The 20184-nt window shown below is 40.4% G+C and overlaps 1 protein-coding gene across 2 annotated transcripts in view; it reads right to left on the reverse strand.

Annotated features, from left to right (window-relative positions):
- Positions 1-20184, reverse strand: part of MYO1D (myosin ID) — a 364669-nt gene that overhangs the window by 115688 nt on the left and 228797 nt on the right. For both annotated transcript variants that reach the window (XM_045889402.3, XM_064582345.1), the window contains exon 20: positions 18585-18698. In XM_045889402.3, coding sequence (XP_045745358.1) covers positions 18585-18698 — 114 coding nt within the window. The remainder of the gene's footprint in view (positions 1-18584; positions 18699-20184) is intronic.

Here is a 20184-nt window from a genome sequence, read left to right on the forward strand (position 1 = left end):
ACCGGAAGGGCAACGTAGTACCTAAGATAGAAATTTGGGAAAAACTGGCCAAAACATACAAGACCACACCAGATGTCATCTTTGTATTTGGATTCAGAATGCATTTTGGTGGTGGCAAGCCAATTGGCTTTGGCACGATTTATAATTCCTTGGATTACAGAAGGAAAATGAACCCAAATATAGACTTGAAAGACATCGCCTACATGAGAAGAAAAAGACCTCAAGAAAATAGCAAAAAGAACACGAGAACAGAATGAAGGTGGTCAGGGGGACTGCAAGGGCCAATGCTGGTGCTGGCACAAAGAAGTAAAAATTCTGTGGTGGCTCTGGGGACCTGCAGGAACTATGTAGACTGTAGACTTTTCAAGAGAGGATTAAGCTGTAAAAACTTAAAAAAAAAATCAAGAAGAAAGTATTGGAAGAATTTGGTTATGCAAATAGACTGGGAAAAGAAACTGAAAATAACAGGTATTGATAGAATGATGGGCAACTTATCAATATGTAATTATTTGATGGTGATATTTATCTTTATTTTTATGCTAAATTCTATTTGTTCACAGGAAAAACATAGGGTATCTATTCTTTTTTTTTTTTTTTTTTTTTTAATTTTTTTATTCTTATGTTAATCCCCTTACATTACAACATTAGTTTTAGATGAAGTGTTCCATGATTCATTGTTTGTGCACAACACCCAGTGCTCCATGCAGAATGTGCCCTCCTAAATACCCACCACCAGGCTAACCCATCCTCCCACCCCCCTCCCCTCTAGAACCCTGTTTGTTTTTCAGAGTCCATCGTCTCTCATGGTTCGTCTACCCCTCCGATTTCCCCCGCTTCATTCTTCCCCTCCTGCTACCTTCTTCTTCTTCTTCTTCTTTTTTTTTTCTTAACATATATTGCATTATTTGTTTCAGAGGTACAGATCTGAGATTCAACAGTCTTGCACAATTCACAGCGCTTACCAGAGCACATACACTCCCCAGTGTCTATCACCCAGTCACCCCATCCCTCCCACCCCACCCCCCACTCCAACAACACTCAGTTTGTTTCCTGCGATTAAGAATTCCTCATATCAGTGAGATCATATGATACATGTCTTTCTCTGTTTGACTTATTTCACTCAACATAATACCCTCCAGTTCCATCCACGTTGTTGCAAATGGCAATATCTCATTCCTTTTGATGGCTGCATAATATTCCATTGTATATATATACCACATCTTCTTTATCCATTCATCTGTCGATGGACATCTTGGCTCTTTCCACAGTTTGGCTATTGTGGACATTGCTGCTATAAACATCGGGGTGCACGTACCCCTTCGGATCCCTACTTTTGTATCTTTGGGGTAAATACCCAGTAGTGCAATTGCTGGATCATATGGTAGCTCTATTTTCAACTTTTTGAGGAACCTCCATACAGTTTTCCAGAGTGGCTGCACCAGTTTGCATTCCCACCAACAGTGTAGGAGGGTTCCCCTTTCTCCGCATCCCCGCCAACATCTGTCGTTTCCTGACTTGTTAATTTTAGCCATTCTGACTGGTGTGAGGTGATACCTCATTGAGGTTTTGATTTGGATTTCCCTGATGCCGAGCGATATTGAGCACTTTTTCATGTGTCTGTTGGCCATTTGGATGTCTTCTTTGGAAAAATGTCTGTTCATGTCTTCTGCCCATTTCTTAATTGGATTCTTTGTTCTTTGGGTGTTGAGTTTGATGAGTTCTTTATAGATTTTGGATACTAGCCCTTTATCTGATATGTCATTTGCAAATATCTTCTCCCATTCTGTCGGTTGTCTTTTGGTTTTCTTAACTGTTTCCTTTGCTTTGCAAAAGCTTTTTATCTTGATGAAGTCCAAATAGTTCATTTTTGCCCTTGCTTCCCTTGCCTTTGGCGATGTTTCTAGGAAGAAGTTGCTTCGGCTGAGGTCAAAGAGGTTGTTGCCTGTGTTCTCCTTTAGGATTTTGATGGACTCCTGTCTCACATTGAGGTCTTTCAGCCATTTGGAGTCTATTTTTGTGTGTGGTGTAAGGAAGTGGTCCAGTTTCATTCTTCTGCATGTGTCTATCCAATTTTCCCAACACCATTTGTTGAAGAGACTGTCTTTGTTCCATTGGACATTCTTTCCTGCTTTGTCGAAGATTAGTTGACCATAGAGTTGAGGGTCCATTTCTGGGCTCTCTATTCTGTTCCATTGATCTATGTGTCTGTTTTTGTGCCAGTACCATGCTGTCTTGATGATGACAGCTTTGTAATAGAGCTTGAAGTCCGGAATTGTGATGCCACCGGCTTTGCTTTTCTTTTTCAATATTCCTCTGGCTATGCGGGGTCTTTTCTGGTTCCATACAAATTTTAGGATTATTTGTTCCATTTCTTTGAAAAAAGTGGATGGTATTTTGATGGGGATTGCATTGAATGTGTAGATTGCTCTAGGTAGCATTGACATCTTCACAATATTTGTTCTTCCAATCCATGAGCATGGAACGTTTTTCCATTTCTTTGTGTCTTCCTCAATTTCTTTCATGAGTATTTTATAGTTTTCTGAGTAAAGATCCTTTGTCTCTTTGGTTAGATTTATTCCTAGGTATCTTATGGTTTTGGGTGCAATTGTAAATGGGATCGACTCCTTAATTTCTCTTTCTTCTGTCTTGTTGTTGGTGTATAGGAATGCCACTGACTTCTGTGCATTGATTTTATATCCTGCCACTTTACTGAATTCCTGTATGAGTTCTAGCAGTTTTGGGGTGGAGTCTTTTGGGTTTTCCACATAAAGTATCATATCATCTGCAAAGAGTGAGAGTTTGACTTCTTCTTTGCCAATTTGGATGCCTTTGATTTCTTTTTGTTGTCTGATTGCTGTGGCTAGGACTTCCAATACTATGTTGAATAGCAGTGGTGATAGTGGACATCCCTGCCGCGTTCCTGACCTTAGGGGGAAAGCTCTCAGTTTTTCCCCATTGAGAATAATATTTGCTGTAGGTTTTTCATAGATGGCTTTTATGATATTGAGGTATGTACCCTCTATCCCTATACTCTGAAGAGTTTTGATCAAGAAAGGATGCTGTACTTTGTCAAAAGCTTTTTCTGCATCTATTGAGAGGATCATATGATTCTTGTTCTTTCCTTTGTTAATGTACTGTATCACATTGATTGATTTGCGGATGTTGAACCAACCTTGCAGCCCAGGGATAAATCCCACTTGGTCATGGTGAATAATCCTTTTAATGTACTGTTGGATCCTATTGGCTAGTATTTTGGTGAGAATTTTTGCATCCATGTTCATCAGGGATATTGGTCTGTAATTCTCCTTTTTGATGGGGTCTTTGTCTGGTTTGGGGATCAAGGTAATGCTGGCCTCATAAAATGAGTTTGGAAGTTTTCCTTCCGTTTCGATTTTTTGGAACAGTTTCAGAAGAATAGGTATTAATTCTTCTTGAAATGTTTGGTAGAATTCCCCTGGGAAGCCATCTAGCCCTGGGCTTTTGTTTTTTGGGAGATTTTTGATGACTGCTTCAATTTCCTTAGTGGTTATAGGTCTGTTCAGGTTTTCTATTTCATCCTGGTTCAGTTTTGGTAGTTGATACATCTCTAGGAATGCATCCATCTCTTCCAGGTGATCTAATTTGCTGGCATAGAGTTGCTCATAATATGTTCTTATAATTGTTTGTATTTCTTTGGTGTTGGTTGTGATCTCTCCTCTTTCATTCATGATTTTGTTGATTTGGGTCATTTCTCTTCTCTTTTTGATAAGTCTGGCCAGGGGTTTATCAATCTTGTTAATTCTTTCAAAGAACCAGCTCCTAGTTTCGTTGATCTGTTCTACTGTTCTTTTAGTTTCTATTTCATTGATTTCTGCTCTGATCTTTATGATTTCTCTTCTCCTGCTGGGTTTAGGCTTTATTTGCTGTTCTTTCTCCAGCTCCTTTAGGTGTAGGGTTAGGTTGTGTACTTGAGACCTTTCTTGTTTCTTGAGAAAGGCTTGTATTGCTATATACTTTCCTCTTAGGACTGCCTTTGCTGCATCCCAAAGATTTTGAACAGTTGTGTTTTCATTTTCATTGGTTTCCATGTATTTTTTTAATTCTTCTTTAATTTCCTGGTTGACCCATTCATTCTTCAGTAGGATGCTCTTTAGCCTCCATGTATTTGAGTTCTTTCCGACTTTCCTCTTGGGATTGAGTTCTAGTTTCAAAGCATTGTGGTCTGAAAATAGGCAGGGAATGATCCCAATCTTTTGGTACCGGTTGAGACCTGATTTATGACCTAGGATGTGATCGATTCTGGAGAATGTTCCATGGGCACTAGAGAAGAATGTGTATTCCGTTGCTTTGGGGTGGAATGTTCTGAATATGTCTGTGAAGTCCATTTGGTCCAGTGTGTCATTTAAAGTCTTTATTTCCTTGTTGATCTTTTGCTTAGATGATCTGTCCATTTCAGTGAGGGGGATGTTAAAGTCCCCCACTATTATTGTATTGTTGTTGATGTGTTTCTTTGCTTTTGTTATTAATTGCCTTATATAATTGGCTGCTCCCATGTTAGGGGCATAGATATTTACAATTGTTAGATCTTCTTGTTGGATAGATCCTTTAAGTATGATATAGTGTCCTTCCTCATCTCTTATTACAGTCTTTGGTTTAAAATCTAATTTGTCTGATATAAGGATTGCCACCCCAGCTTTCTTTTGGTGTCCATTAGCATGGTAAATGGTTTTCCACCCCCTCACTTTCAATCTGGGGGTGTCTTTGGGTCTAAAATGAGTCTCTTGCAGACAGCATATCGATGGATCTTGTTTTTTAATCCAGTCTGTTAGCCTGTGTCTTTTGATTGGGGCATTTAGCCCATTTACATTCAAGGTAACTATTGAAAGATAGGAATTTAGTGCCATTGTATTGCCTGTAAGGTGACTGTTACCGTATATTGTCTGTGTTCCTTTCTGGTCTATGTTGCTTTTAGGGTCTCTCTTTGCTTAGAGGACCCCTTTCAAGATTTCCTGTAGGGCTGGTTTTGTGTTTGCAAATTCCTTTAGTTTTTGTTTGTCCTGGAAGCTTTTTATCTCTCCTTCAATTTTCAATGACAGCCTAGCTGGATAGAGTATTCTTGGCTGCATATTTTTCTCATTTAGTGCTCTGAATATATCCTGCCAGTCCTTTCTGGCCTGCCAGGTCTCTGTGGATAGGTCTGTTGCCAATCTAATGTTTCTACCATTGTAGGTTACATATCTCTTCTCCCGAGCTGCTTTCAGGATTTTCTCTTTGTCTCTGAGACTCGTAAGTTTTACTATTAGATGTCGGGGAGTTGACCTATTTTTATTGATTTTGAGAGGGGTTCTCTGTGCTTCCTGGATTTTCATGCCTGTTTCTTTCCCCAAATTAGGGAAGTTCTCTGCTATAATTTGCTCCATTATACCTTCTGCCCCTCTCTCTCTTTCTTCTTCTTCTGAGATCCCAATTATTCTAATGTTGTTTCGTCTTATGGTATCGCTTATCTCTCGAATTCTGCCCTCATGATCCAGTAGTTGTTTATCTCTCTTTTTCTCAGCTTCTTTATTTTCCAGCATTTCATCTTCTATATTACTGATTCTCTCTTCTGCCTCATTTATTCTAGCAGTTAGCGCCCCCAATTTTGATTGCACCTCATTAATAGCCTTTTTGATTTCTACTTGGTTGGATTTTAGCTCTTTTACTTCTCCAGAAAGAGTTTCTCTAATAACTTCCATATTTTTTTCAAGCCCAGCTAGTATCTTTAAAGTGATGATTCTGAACTCTAGATCTGACATCGTACTAATGTCCGTATTGAGTAGGTCCCTGGCAGTCGGTACTGCCTCTTGTTCTTTTTGTTGAGGTGATTTTTTCCGTCTCGTCATTTTGTGCAGAGGAGAATAGATTAATGAGAGAACAAAATGCTAGCAGAGTAACCACGTCCCCAGAAAATATACTCTAAACAAATCAGAAAAGACCTGAAGCAGTGGGATAAGAAGGGGAAAGAGAGAAAAAAGAAAAAGAAAAAAAAAGAAAAAGATAAAGATAAAAACAAAAACAAACAAAACAAAACAACAACAACAAAAGAAAAACCAGAATGTGATCAAATATGATCTATATGGTATATAGATCAGTGCCACACACTAGATTTGGGGTGTGTTTTGGTCTTTTAGAAGAAAGTGTCTCCCAAAATTTTAAAGAAAGAAAAAGATATATGTACAAAAATAAGGGTTGATATGATGAAGGGATAGAAAATGACTGTAAAAATGGAAATTATAAAAAATTTTATAAAAGGAATTGATAAGAAGTTGTTTGAAAAAGAAAGAAGAAGATTTAAAAAAGAAAAAAGAAAAAGAAAAAAAAGGGAGAGGATGTGATCAGGCAGGGGAATAGAAAACACCATATACTAGAGATTTAGGGTATATTTTAATCTGTTAGAAGAAACTATCTCAAAATTTTAAAGAGAGAACAACTTATATATATAAGCCAAAAATATGGGTAACTACTATGAAGGGATAGAATATGACTCTAAAAATGAAAAATAAAAATGTTTTTTTTTTTTAAAAAAAGGGATTGATAAGATGTTGTTTGAAAAAGGGAAAAAGAAAAATTCAAAAAGAAATAAAAAGACAAAAAGACAGTTAAAAAAAAAATTAACTTTAAAAGACTAAGGAATCATGGTAAAAAAGCCGTGAATTCTATGTGCAGTATTCCCCTAGCGCTGGAGTTCTGCCGTTCTCATTGATCAGTAAACTTGGTCTTGGCTGGCTGTTCTCGCTGATCTTCTGGGGAGGGGCCTGTTGCCGTGGTTTCCAAATGTCTCTGCCGGAGGCGGAATTGCCCCGCCCTTGCCCCCTCCCGGCTAAGTCATCTGCTCAGGTTTGCTCTCCGGGGCTTTTGCTCCCTGCGAGCTTTCCGTACAGCTTTGGAGGCGGAGCGTGAAAATGGCGGCCTCCCAATCTCCGCCCCGGAGGAGCCGAGAACTCGGGCCCGCTCCTCAGTGCGTCCCCAGAGAAAAGCCGTCAGTCACTCCCGTCTCCCCGGTCTCCGGCTGCACTCCATGCTCAACCGGCCTGTGACCGTGCGTTTCTATCTCTGGCACCCGACCCGGTCTGGAGTCTCCAAACCCAGCAGATCCCTGCGGTGCCCTCCCGCGCGGCTCCTCCCGGGGGAGGAAGGTGAGTCTCCCCGGATCTGCCGCTTGTTGGGTCCCTGCTGGAGGAGCAGTGGCCCGGCTGTGCCGCGGATCACGGTTTATGTCAACCCCGAGCTGAGAGCCCACGCCTGGGCTCCGCCTCTGCAGCCGGCTTCCCTGCTCCGATACCTGGGAGCTCTGCCGCCCTCAGGCACCCCCGGTCCTTCTGTGACCCCGAGGGTCCTGAGACCACACTGTCCCGGAGGGTTCCACCCCCCGCTTAGCCACCAGAGTGACGTCCCTCGGCGGAGCAGACTTTTAAAAGTTCCGATTTTGTGCTCCGCGGCTCTATCACTTGCCAGAAGCGGCCGACGGAGGCCCCTCCCCCGCCGTCTATCCTCCCGAATATCGCCTCGGATTCACTTCTCCGCACGTCCTACCTTTCAGAAAGTGGTCGCTTTTCTGTTCAGAAAGTTGTTGCTCTTCTTTTCTTTGATCTCCTGTTGGGTTTGTAGGTGTTCAGAATGGTTTGATCCCTATCCAGCTGAATTCCTGAGAGGAGACGAAATCCAGGTCTCCTACTCCTCCGCCATCTTGCTCCCTCCCCATAGGGTATCTATTCTAAAAGCGGTCAGAAATTTAGACCACAGTGGGGAAAACGTAATAGTAGCTTGGCTACAATGAAACATCCAAAGATGATCCACAAGGCAGAGTTGGCTGTACTTATGCCACTTTTGTTGAGATGCAAGGTATCATCTCAAGAATGTGGAAGCGTACTGTGCAAATAAAATTAACACCTCCTGATTTAACTGCTGGTTAATAGGAAATACAGGGACTAGGAGAATAAATTAAATGAACCATGAGGAAACAGACAAATCCAGATGAGACCAGTTCTGGACTCTAAAAAATCAATGTCAGGCATACCATGTGTTGGTGGGAATGTGGAGAAACCAGAAATCCCATGTGCTGGAGAGAATGTAAAATGGAGCAGCCATTTTGGAAAAGTTTGGTAGTTTCTTACAAAGTTAAGCAAATGCCATATGATGGAATAATTCCCCTCCTAGATAGCCACCCAAGAGAAATAAAAGCATATACCCATATAAAGACTTACATGCAGATGCACCTAGCAGCCAAATGTCCATCCACTGGTGCATGGAGAAATGAAATACGGTCTATCCATGCAATGGAGTAGGACTCAGCAGTGAGATGAACAAACCAATGATGTAAGGCACAACCTAGATGAACCTCAAAAACATACTGAGTGAAGGAAGTCACACACAAAACAATACGTGCTGAATGATTCCGTGTATATCAAATTTCTAGAAAAGGTAAAAGGATAGGCTGAAGTTGGGAGTGAGGATTTACTGCAAATGGGCACAAGAGAACTCTCTCAGGTGATGGAAATGTTCTAAAACTGGATTGTGTGATGTTTGCACAACTGCATAAATTTACTAAAAGTAACTGAATGGTACCTTACAATGGGTGAATTTTATGGTAAGTAAACGTATTAGCTTGCTAGGGCAGCCACACAGAGCCACACAGAACGGATGGCTTAAACAAGTTCTAGAGGCTAGAAGTCCAAGATCAAGGTGTGGAAGGGTGCAGTTCTTCTGAGGCCTCTCTCCTTGACCTGGGGATGGCTGTCTTCTCTCTCCATCCTCACATGGTCTTGCCTCTTCTTATAAGGACACCAGTCATACCAGATTAGGGCCTACCCTAATACCTCATTGTAACCTAATTACTTCTTTGAAGACCCTATCTCCAAATACAGCCACATTCTGAGGTTCTGGGGGTTAGGACTTCAACCAATGAATTTTGGGGGAGCAACAACTCAGCCATTATAGTAAATAATAATAATGCTGTTTTAAAAAGTCAACATCATGAAAAAAAGGATGTGTGTGTGGTGGTACAGTTCTGGACTAAAAGAGATGTAACTCTAAAATATGAACCTAGGTAGTATTTTTAAAAATAAGTATAAGACATTCTTTGAACAACTGAAGATATTTGAATATGTCCTGGATATCAGATGACATTATGGAAATGTTATTTTCTTAGATATGAAGATAGTATTGTGGTTATGAAGGAGAAAGTCCTTATTCTTAGGAGAATGCATACAGGATTATCTTAGTGGCAAAGCATCATCAAAGAGAGATAAAACAAATATAGCAAAAAATAAACCCTCATTGAATCTAGGTGGAGGGCATTAGGGTATTCCCTGTACTATTCTTTCAACTTCTCTATACATTTAAAAATTTTATAATGCAAAGTCAGAGGGATGGGATTAGCATTGAACTCTGAGGAGACAGGAAGTTCTCAAGACAAGAAAGACCCTCTACCGAAGATTTCCTTTACTCCTTTTCTTCCTTGCTAATTGAAGTAGAAAATGTATCCTTCTAAAGCACATACCCAGTTATAGTTTTCTCTAAGTGAGAAATGGTTAGTGTTTCTACTGTTTCTGCTATGTAAAATCTAGAAGAAAACACTAACATAGATTTTAGAATTTTTAAAGTTTGACATGGAAAAGGCCAAGACACATGGGTATAGCTCATTTAAAATAACAAATGACAAGATCTTTTTTTTTTTTTTTTAAGATTGTATTTATTTGAGAGAGAGAGTGAGAGAGCACAAGCAAGGGGAGTGGCAGAGGGAGACGGAGAAGCAGGCTCCCTGTTGAGCAGGGAACCTGATGTGGGGCTCGACCCCAGGACCCTGGGATCATGACCTGAGCCGAAGGCAGATGCTTAAATAACTGAGCCACCCAGGCACCCCAAGATCTTTTTAAAACAGTATTAGCAAACAGGTGACCTGTGGGCCTACAGATGTGTCTTATTTGGCTTGCATGGCATTTAATCAGGAGACTTACATAAAATACAGACTTCAGCTTTTTCTAGGTGAATCCAAAGACTTGGCATACTGGACTCAGGCATGGCCACATGGACCATAGTGGAGTGGTGACTGCCCCATGACAGGGTATGGGCTTCATTCACTTCTGAACCTATCAGACCCCCAAAGGAATCTGACAGTTTGACAAAGAAAATGAATAAATGTTAAGTTGTTGCTTTTGATGAGATCTGCTTTACCACCATGCTCAGCTCTCTTTCCATTCATATGGATGTAGCTAGTGAGAACAATACGTTGGGAGGAAAGTGAAATTGAAGGGAAAGGATCTGGATATGAATGAGTGGTGCTAGGCCAGTTTATCCACATGAGGAAACATGAATGAAGGGCTATAGCCTCACATACACACGAAAATCAATACTAAGTGGACTGTGGATATCAGTGTGAAAGGTAAAGTAATGAAGTGTACAGAATATACCAGAAAAGAATACCTTCATGACCTTGGGATAGGGAATGATTTCCTAAACAAAAACAAAACTGCATCAACCTCAAAGGAAAAAAGTGGTAAGTTGAGCTACATTAACATAAAACATTTTGTTCCAAGACACCATTCAAAGAATGAAAAGTCAAGTCACAGAGTCAGAGGAAATATCTGCAACACCTTTAACTGCCAATGGGCACTTATGCAGAATACAGAAAGAACTAGAAATCAATTTTTAAAAGACAACTGAATAGAAAAATGGGCAAGAGATTTGAACAGGCATTTCACAAAAGGCATCTAAATGACCCCACACAAAGAGGTGCTAGACCTTCTTAGTAATAAGGCAATGCAAATAAAAAACACAATCCATATCTATCAATAAATGAATGGATAAAGATGTGGCATATATACATAATGGAATATTATTCAGCCACGAGGAAGAAGGAAATCCTGCCATTTGCAACAACTAGGATGGACCTTGAGGGCATCATACCCAATGGAAAAAAAAAATAAACCAGACAAAGAAATACTATATGATCTCACCTACATGTGGAATCTAAAACAGCTGAACTCAGAAACAGAGAATGGAGTGGTGGTTACCAGTGGCTGGAGAGTAGGGGAAATGGGAGATGTTGGACAAAGGGCACAAACTTCCAGTTATAAGATGAATAAGTTCTAGGAAACTACTGTACAGCAATGGTGATGATACCTAATAATACTGTATTACATACTTGAAAGTTGCTAAGTGAGTAGACTTTAAATACTCTCGCCATGAAACAGAAATGGTAATTCTGTGGTGTGATGGAGCTATTGGCTAATGCTATGGAGGTGATCATTTTGCAGTATATATCAAATCCACCCGTTATATACTTTACATGTAAATAATGTTATATATCATTTATATCTCAAGAAAGCTGGGAAAAGCCCCTACAATGTGTAACTACCACATACCTACCAAAATAGCGACCATTTAAAAGACCATCTGTAGCTGGTATTGGGGAGGACATGGGAGCACCTGGAACTGTCAGATGTTGTTGGTGGAGGTGTAAGTCAGTGCAACTGCCTTGGAAACCTGGAATTATCTACAACAGTTTCCCTCCTGGGTATCTGTCCAGCGTAAATGTATGCACGTAAACACTAAAAGATGTGCATAAGAATAAAAAAAAAAATCTCAAACATCCATCAATGCATGAATGGATACACAAATTGTGGTATATTTTCACAAGGAAATACTACAGAACAATGAAAATGAGCAAGCTAGGGTTAGATGAAATAACATGGAGAAATCTCACAAATATATAGCGCTGAAAGAAGCCACACAAACAGGGATACATAGAGCTTTACTTCATTTGAATGAAGTTCGAAATGAGCGAAATTATGTCTTTGAGAAGGAAGGAAGAGATAGTGACTTGGAGGCAACACGAAGGGTGTCATGAGATCATGGCCTCTGGCCTGTATCTTGACTTTGGTGACGGTTACATGGGTGAATTCACTTTGTGATCATTCATCAAGTTCTACCCTTAAGATTTGTGTACTTTTCTGCATGTAGGGTACACATTACTAAAAAAGTTAAAATACTTGCCCAGATGTGAACAGCTGGTAGGGGACACACCACATGCCAATAAGATATCCCAAGGGTCTGCTAATCCAGTGATCTCAGATTTACTTAAATTATCCCAAGCCTCATGAAAAAGTTTGAAAATCTCTGTTCTCATGGGATGCTGTCACCAAAAATGGAATAAAACAGCAAAGATATATTAAGTTCCAGTTCAGACACTCATTTTCAAAGAGAAACAGGACTGGGACTATTTTGTGTTTTGACACAGGGTATTAATAATATTGTTCTGACCTGTTAGAAATATGGTAAGAGTGAATAATGGGGCAATGGCAGAGATTTCTAAGTCATAAAGTGAAAAATGGTTATCCTTGTTTTTTCTTTTTGATTTTAATTTTAGTTCTCTTTAAATGTTGTTTTTAATTCTTTTTTTAAACTGAGGATTCTAGAGGGGAGGGGAGTGGGGGAATGGGTTAGCCTGGTGATGGGTATTAAAGAGGGCACGTACTGAATGGAGCACTGGGTGTTATATGCAAACAATGAATCATGGATCACTACATCAAAAACTAATGATGTAATGTATGGTGATTAACATAATAAAAAAAGAAAAAAAAGAAAAGCAAAAAAAAAGAGATTTATTTATTTTAAAGAGAGAGAGCGTGTGCCCACACATGAGAGCAAGTGAAGGGATGGGCAGGGGAAGGGAGTGAGAAAAGCAGACTCCACACTGAGCGTGGAGCCCTATGCGGGGCTTGATCTCACGACCCTGAGGGTCATGACCTGAGCCAAATCAAGAGTTGGATGCTCAACCAACTGAGCCACCCAGGCGCCCCCCTAAATGCTGTTTTAAATTCTGCAACATGTTTTGTTTTTAAGTTGACAGAAACTGATCAGAAACAATACAACAGATAAAGATCTGATGAATTCTTATCTTTAAAAAATAATTTAGGGATACTGCCAGTGCAGTAGAATGTTGACTGCAGGGTAACAGCTTCCTGAGGTGTTGGAGACGTTAAGATATATATGAAACAGATTGTCTCACGAGCAGTCGATGAACTTAAAGTCTGTGGACTTCCCTCTGTCCTACAGAAAACACATACACAAGTATCATACATTACCACACACATGATAATTTGAAAATATACCACTCAACCACACGGCTTAAAGAGGAACTCACAATGGAAATGACAAAATAATTAGAATTGAACAAGGACAGTACCGCATATTCTAACATGTGAACGTCAGCTCAAGCCATTTCTAAACACAAATTTATGGTCTTTGATGCATTTTTAAAAAGTAAAATTTTAAAATGAGAGCAGCTAATCCCTCAGTTCAAAAAGCTAGAAAAAGAACCAACAGTGAATTTAGAGACTGGAGAAGGAAAAACAAGAGCAGAGGTCAATGAAAAGGTAATGAAATCAATACAATAGGTTTCTAGCAAAATTGACCTTGGAAAAAATGAGAAGCAGCACATCTGATCAATATGAGGAACACAGAGGGTCTGTAACAGAGGTAGAGTTTAGAGCTTTCCACCCTGGGCCATCCCCAAGGTAACTGGCTTCCCTGTAATCAGGTGCCCACCTTGGTTTAGTTAGTGGCTTCTTCTCCCCCGAGGAAAAGCGGAGGGCTGCCTCTCCGAGTGCAAGGGAGCGGGACGTACTCTTCTTTAGATGGAGGAGAGAGCAAATGTGACTGTATATGTTCCACACACTGTACAGTAATGGTTCGCGTGTCATCATGTGTCCAAATCTCCCCGGGGCTTCAGTGATCACCTGCCTCGTTTACTTCACCTTTCTCTTTGGCTTACCCTCCCTCCTCTATCCTCCTTCACAGATAGCTTTCTTCCTCCCCCCTTTTTTAGATTTTATTTTTAAAAAGATTTTACTCATTTGAGGAGAGAGTGCAGAGTGAGAGGGCATGAGTGGGGATGGGTAGGGGCAAAGGCAGAGGGAGAAGCAGACTCCCTGCCGAGCAGGGAGCCCGATGTGGGGCTCGATCCCAGCACCCTGGGATCATGACCTGAGCGGAAGGCAGACGCTCAACCGACTGAGCTACCCAGGCGCCCCTTTCCTCTGCCTTTACTGAGTATATATAACACGGATTCAGTAGAGTACATAAATCTCAAGGAGACTGCCTGATGAATTTGAACATATGTATACACAAGTGTAACTTGTATCAGCTCAGGCTACGGAGCTGGTCATTTCCAGCTCCCAGAAGGCTCTTTCTTTCCTCCCTGCTCATGTCTGTGTCTTAGCTGTTCCTTGTGCCCTGAATACTTTTCCTCCAAGTAAACATATGGCTCATTCCTTAGGTCCTTCAAGTCTCTGCTTAAATGTCAACTTTTCAGCGAGGCCTGATCACCCTATGTGAAATTACAACCACTCTCACATCCTCTATCTTCCTTCCTTATTCTATTTCTTCCCTTATCCCCTCCTAATGGATTATATGATGTGCATGTGTGTATATACACGCATGTGTACATACACATATATACACACATATATACATAAACGTAGAGTCCGCTGCTCCCCACTGAAGTTCCATAAGAACAGAAATTTTGACTATTTTAACGCTTCCGTGCCACAATACCTATATGTCTGGCACATAATAAGTTCTCAGTAATCACTTATTGAATGAAGAGTTTAGTCACTGAGACTGTAAAGGTTGTAACGATACAATCTGGTTATAGCTGGCTAAAACCCCAAATGAAGGTAATTCCTGCACCACTGTTCTAACTCAGGTGTAACTCCCCATTATGCGAGTCTCCTGAAGTCTGTTCATCGCACCTCAAGACCTAGCAGAAAGAAATGAGCAGGAGGATGCTGCCAGAAACCACTCTCAGATGGGATGTGCCCCTGTTTGCAGCCCGTCAACAAGGAAGAGGAGCTCTCCACCCAGTATGCAGAGCCCCGGTCTGTAAGGAGGAAGCAGTCACTTACCCTATCACAGCCGAGCCCCTGGAGGCTGGCAGATGTGCCCATTAGAGTTAAGTGCCTGGGGCACTTAGGTGCTCCTGCTTTATACAAGTTCAATGGGTTGGGAGGTGTAAAGATAGTAAACTGGTTGAGTACTTTTAATGGTGCATTAGGAAAACAACAAATACTGGTTTCATGTTGCTGGCTGGAAGCAGTTAAGGAAACATATTCTGTCAAAAAGCACTGGTGAAGACCAGGTTTAGAAGCTGATTAGACACACAGCCAAACGACAGCATCGCCGAAACTCTCACCCATGATGGGCATCCGTGAGCACGATTTAGGCCCTGTTTGACAAAGACTAGCATCCTGGAGATTGGAACAGGAGTCAGTGGGAAGAGTCCAAGGACCCAAGGATGCCTGATGAAGCTGGCCTATTTGAAGCACTTCCCTCCTGATGACCCACCCCAGGGTGATATGTGACCAAGGTCCAAAGATGACTTGGGCCTAAGGACAGTAGTCAAAGATTGTAGCGGTGAGATCAATCATGCCCTAAATGAACTGTAGTAATTATCCATGCTATACTAGGAAAAGTCAGGGAAGAGGGTACACAGATGAACAAGTGCTTGAGAAGGAACTGCAGTACCAACGTGGGTCATGCAGAATTGGTTGCTATGGTGAGGACTCTGCTGGAGACTGTGTTGGATATGTTACTGCAGGATGACACTCCAGTGGTTTCCTGGGTTGGCCCATGTAGACCCCAGCCTTGTGCTAGCCTGTGCTGTCTGGCAAGGATGCTGTTAGGAAGAAGACACCCAGAGAGAAGTAGAGCCCCAGGAAATGGCAGGAACGCAGACTCTCTAAGCACTTGTGTTGCTGCGGGGGCTCGAGGATAACAGGGTCCCGGAGAGTGGCCTTAAATGCTGAATGGTAGCCTTTCCCGGGTCTTTGTGAGATTCTTCTCCCTTACTACCATGTGTATCCTCGTTAAAAACAAAACATTACTCAAGAGAGTGTATGGTCACAATCTGTTCCTTGGAGCCAGAAAAGCTTAAGTGAGACAGGAAAGGAGCCTGTGCAGAAGGAGGAGTGTGGGACCCTCAGCTGTCTGTTCTTATCGACTACTCTTACTTCTGGAAACTTTCCAACTTGATTCTGAAACACAACGTTCCTATAGTTCTTTTCTTTCCTAGAATAATTCATAACCTATGGAACTGAAGGGAAGCCACAATTCATTCAGCACATGAAAGAGAGGAGCAAATGGAGGCCCATTGAGAGATTTCCTTCTTACTCCATTTCCTTCAGCGATTCTTTCCTCACCATTTAACAGGGAATGTTCTTGAATCATCTGCCCCCTTTCTCTCTCTAGACTCATAATTTCAGCCTCCAATTATACGTGGATCTGCTTTTAAATTTTTATCTTAAGTGCTGAAGTCTTTCCCCCCTCTATTAGACTTCCAATTTATCTGTGGATTGTATACTTCCAAGTTTCATTGGTGCCTGAAAAAACTCAACATGGTTAAAACCAACATCATCTCCTTTCTCCCTTCCCACTTTCTGCATTACTCTTATTAGCATTATCATTTTTTTTTAAGTTCCTTGTCTTAAACTGTTTTTTAATTTCAAAATAGTCTGATCATGCAAACAGTATAAAGAATAAAATAACAAAGACTCATGTTTTCATTATAAATACTTAATATTTTGCCATATTTGTTTCAGACTCAAAAACCGTTTTACAGATATGGTTGGAAGTCCCCTATCCCATTCAACCTGGTCCCTCCTAAGAGGCAGCCACTCCTCCAAGGTTGGTTCCTGTCAAAAGCAGACCCCGAGATAAAGGCTGATAAACACACAGAAATGATCTGGGAGGTGCAGGGACGCTGGCAAGGTGTGGGGAGGTGGTACGGGGATGGGAAGACGGCCAATGGGGCCCAGTGTTAAATCAGCTACCACCTGTGGGTAGGCTGCAGGCAAAATGAGTTCTGGCAGCCTAAGGGCAGCCTTTGGACAAGGATGTTGGCTGGTGGAAGTTAGGCTGGTGTGCACAGAAATGATAAGGGAATACAGGGAAACATGGGCAGAGTACTGATAGCATCCATGATAGTGTGTACCCATCCTATTGACATTGTTTACCTTTACTGTGATTGTTAAACATCATTAATTTTTATATTAGATGGTATTATTGATACATTAACAACCATGCTACTGATGAAGGGGAACAGTGACTATAAATGCATACAAGTCAACATGAAAAAGGATGGCAGTTTGGGAAAATAACTTCAGTTCAAAGGGTTGTTTAGCTATTTATTGAATTTGTATCAAATGCTTTGATTGATCTCCCCTTTAATAGAAGGTAAAGAAATAAAACAGTCCGCAATTTATTTTTTGTTTGGTTCCACACTTCATTTGACTTTGACAAAACCTAATTTTCTCCTGTGTCTTCCTTCATCTCCTACTTTAAGATTGCAGTTATTAGGCTTAAACGATGATTGATATGTGAGATTACAAGTGTTTGCTGTGAAGACCATATACAATCAAGAGTGTCTTAGAATATAATTTTCTTCTTAGCTGCAATCCATTAGCCTTTCTATTGAAAGAGAGAAGGATGCATGTGTGTGTACAGGGCGCGGGGGGGGGGGGTGTAATGGAGACAAATTGCAGCCCCATAATCAACCCTGCAGTGATATTCTAAATCATTTAGCAAAGCCAGGAAGAGTTTGCCTTCTTTGTACCTCACAATCAACAGGACTCCTGATTTAACAATACAGAAATACAAAACATTATGTTTCCTGTTCCCTTTTGCAGAGACCAAAAGGATTTAAAATAATCTTCAAATGATACTCCTCATAGATTCTACTATTGGACAAATAGACCTCCTTCCTTAGGAACTAGCATACAGAAAAATCACCTGACACTCAAAAAGATCTCCTAGTCAGAAGGATCTTTCTCAAGAATCAGAACAGACAGTCACTTGTAAAGCAGACCACATATAGCAGAAGAAAAATTTTTTTAAAAAATCATATTGAGATTCAAGGAGATATCCACCAAATTTCATATTTCAAATGAGAAATGATTACAGAACTTGAAAACCCCATGGAAGACAACTGAGTGGGTTTAGATCAGAGGCAAAATATACTGGTGAAAAGAACTTCTGGAAACAGCATAAATTTTACATCTGAAAGAAAGGTAATGTTTTCATGAAGTAATTGTCTACTGTTTTTCTCCTAATTCCACTTCCCTATAAAAACGAACCTCTTGAAAACAAGTAAGAAAATACATTACGTGCCACAACATTTAAGCAGTAGTAGGATTAAGAATAGAGAAGGGTCACATAGAATACAGAGTCCTTATGCTTGTTTTTTAAAATGTCTTCATTAATCTATTGGAAACTTTGGATCCTTTTTTTTCTTCTTCTCTTTTTTAAGTACTCTCCATACCCAACGTGTGGCCTGAACTCATGATCCCAAGATCAAGAGTTGCATGCTCTACTGACTGAGCCAGCCAAGTGTGCCTGGATCCTTCTTATAGAAAATAGTACATTTGTACAAAACATAAGACTGGCTTAAAATTTCAGGGATTCATGGGCTCCCTAGAGCCCGAAAGGTTGTAGTGATCAGTCTATTGACCCACAGTGGTCCAAGAACACCACGTTAAGACTCCTTTATTCAGAAAGCAGAGAACACTTACATTGTATAGAGGAATAGTCTTCATCACCTTGTACTGTTTAGTGGGATCCATCTTATACAGGTGACGATCGGTAACAAAAATCGCTCGGTCTTCCACCTTACTAAATCGATTCACCTATAAGAAAACAAACCAATAAGCCATCATAGCTCATCAAGAATGAAATCAAATCATCTACCAGGAAATTATCTAATTAGGGGCAGAGGTGGCTAGCTGTGGAGACACATTCTTTAATAGATATATACCATTCTACAGGAGGAACAGAGATCTAAAAGGACTTGCAGTTTCCAGATTTGTAGAATTTTACAATTTAAATTTCACAATTTTATAATTTAACAGGAAAAACAAGAAAAACATGTAAGAATTAAAGGACTAAAAACATTGACCCAGACACTATAAAGAAAATAAAAAGACAACCCAGAGACTAAGGAGCAAATGTCTTGCAAATCACATTTCTGATAAGGGACTTGTATCTCTAAAAGAATAGAGTATGTATTTTACCTAGAATATATAACTCAATAATAAAAAGACAAAAAAACAAATAAAGAATTTGAATAGACATTTCTCCAGAGAAGATATACAAATAGCCAATAAGCACATGAAAAGATGCTTGACATTATTAACCACCAGGGAAATATAAGTCAGAACCACAGTGAGATACCAGTTCACACTCACCAGAATGACAATAATAAAAAAGACAGATAATAACCAATGTTGGCCAGGATGTGGAGAAATTGGAACCCTCATCACACTAATGGTGGGAATATAAAATGATGCAGTCACTTTGGAAAATAGTCTGGCAGGTCCTCAAGTGGTTAAATATAGAATTACCATATGACCCAGAAATTCCACTCGTATGTATATACACAAGGAACTGAAGACATAGCCACACAAAAACTTGGGCATGAATGTGCACAGCAGCATTAATCATGATAGGAACAACCTAAATGTCCATCAACTGATGAATGGATAAATAAAATATGATATATCCACACAGTGGAATATAATTTGTCAACAAGAAGAAATAAATATTGATACATGCCATAACATGGATGAACCTTAAAAACATGATGCTAAGTCAGTCAGTCCCAAAGGACGACACTGCAAGAGTTCATTTACATGTAATATCCAGAATAAGCAAATCTGTAGAAACAGAAAGTAGGTTATTGGTTGCCTAGGGCTGGGGGAGATGGAAGCTTTGGAAGGATGACAGCTAAGGGGTGGGGGATTTCTTTTTGAAAACTGATTGTGGTAATGGATCTACAACTCTGGAATACACTAAAAGCCAATGAATTGTATACTTGAAAATGGTGAATGGTATGGTATGTGGTTATATCTCAATAAAACTGTAAAAAATGTAAGCTCTATTTGAAACGACTCATTCTGCCCCTTTCCTAATGCAATGGGTAGGTGTATTTCAGACCAAATTCCCTAAAGTATATTGAGTATGTCATTAAATCTACATGTTCAGTGGCGCCTGGGTGGCTCAGTTGGTTAAGTGTCTGCCTTCGGCTCAGGTCATGATCCTGGGGTCCTGGAATCGAGTCCCATGTTGGGCTCCCTGCTCAGCGGGGAGTCTGCTTCTCCCTCTGCCCCTCTCCCA

The sequence above is a fragment of the Mirounga angustirostris genome, unplaced genomic scaffold (genome assembly GCF_029215605.1).
Source record: "Mirounga angustirostris isolate CCGP_5_RB_7025 unplaced genomic scaffold, mMirAng1.0.hap1 SCAF_17, whole genome shotgun sequence".
Classification (NCBI taxonomy): Eukaryota; Metazoa; Chordata; class Mammalia; order Carnivora; family Phocidae; genus Mirounga; species Mirounga angustirostris.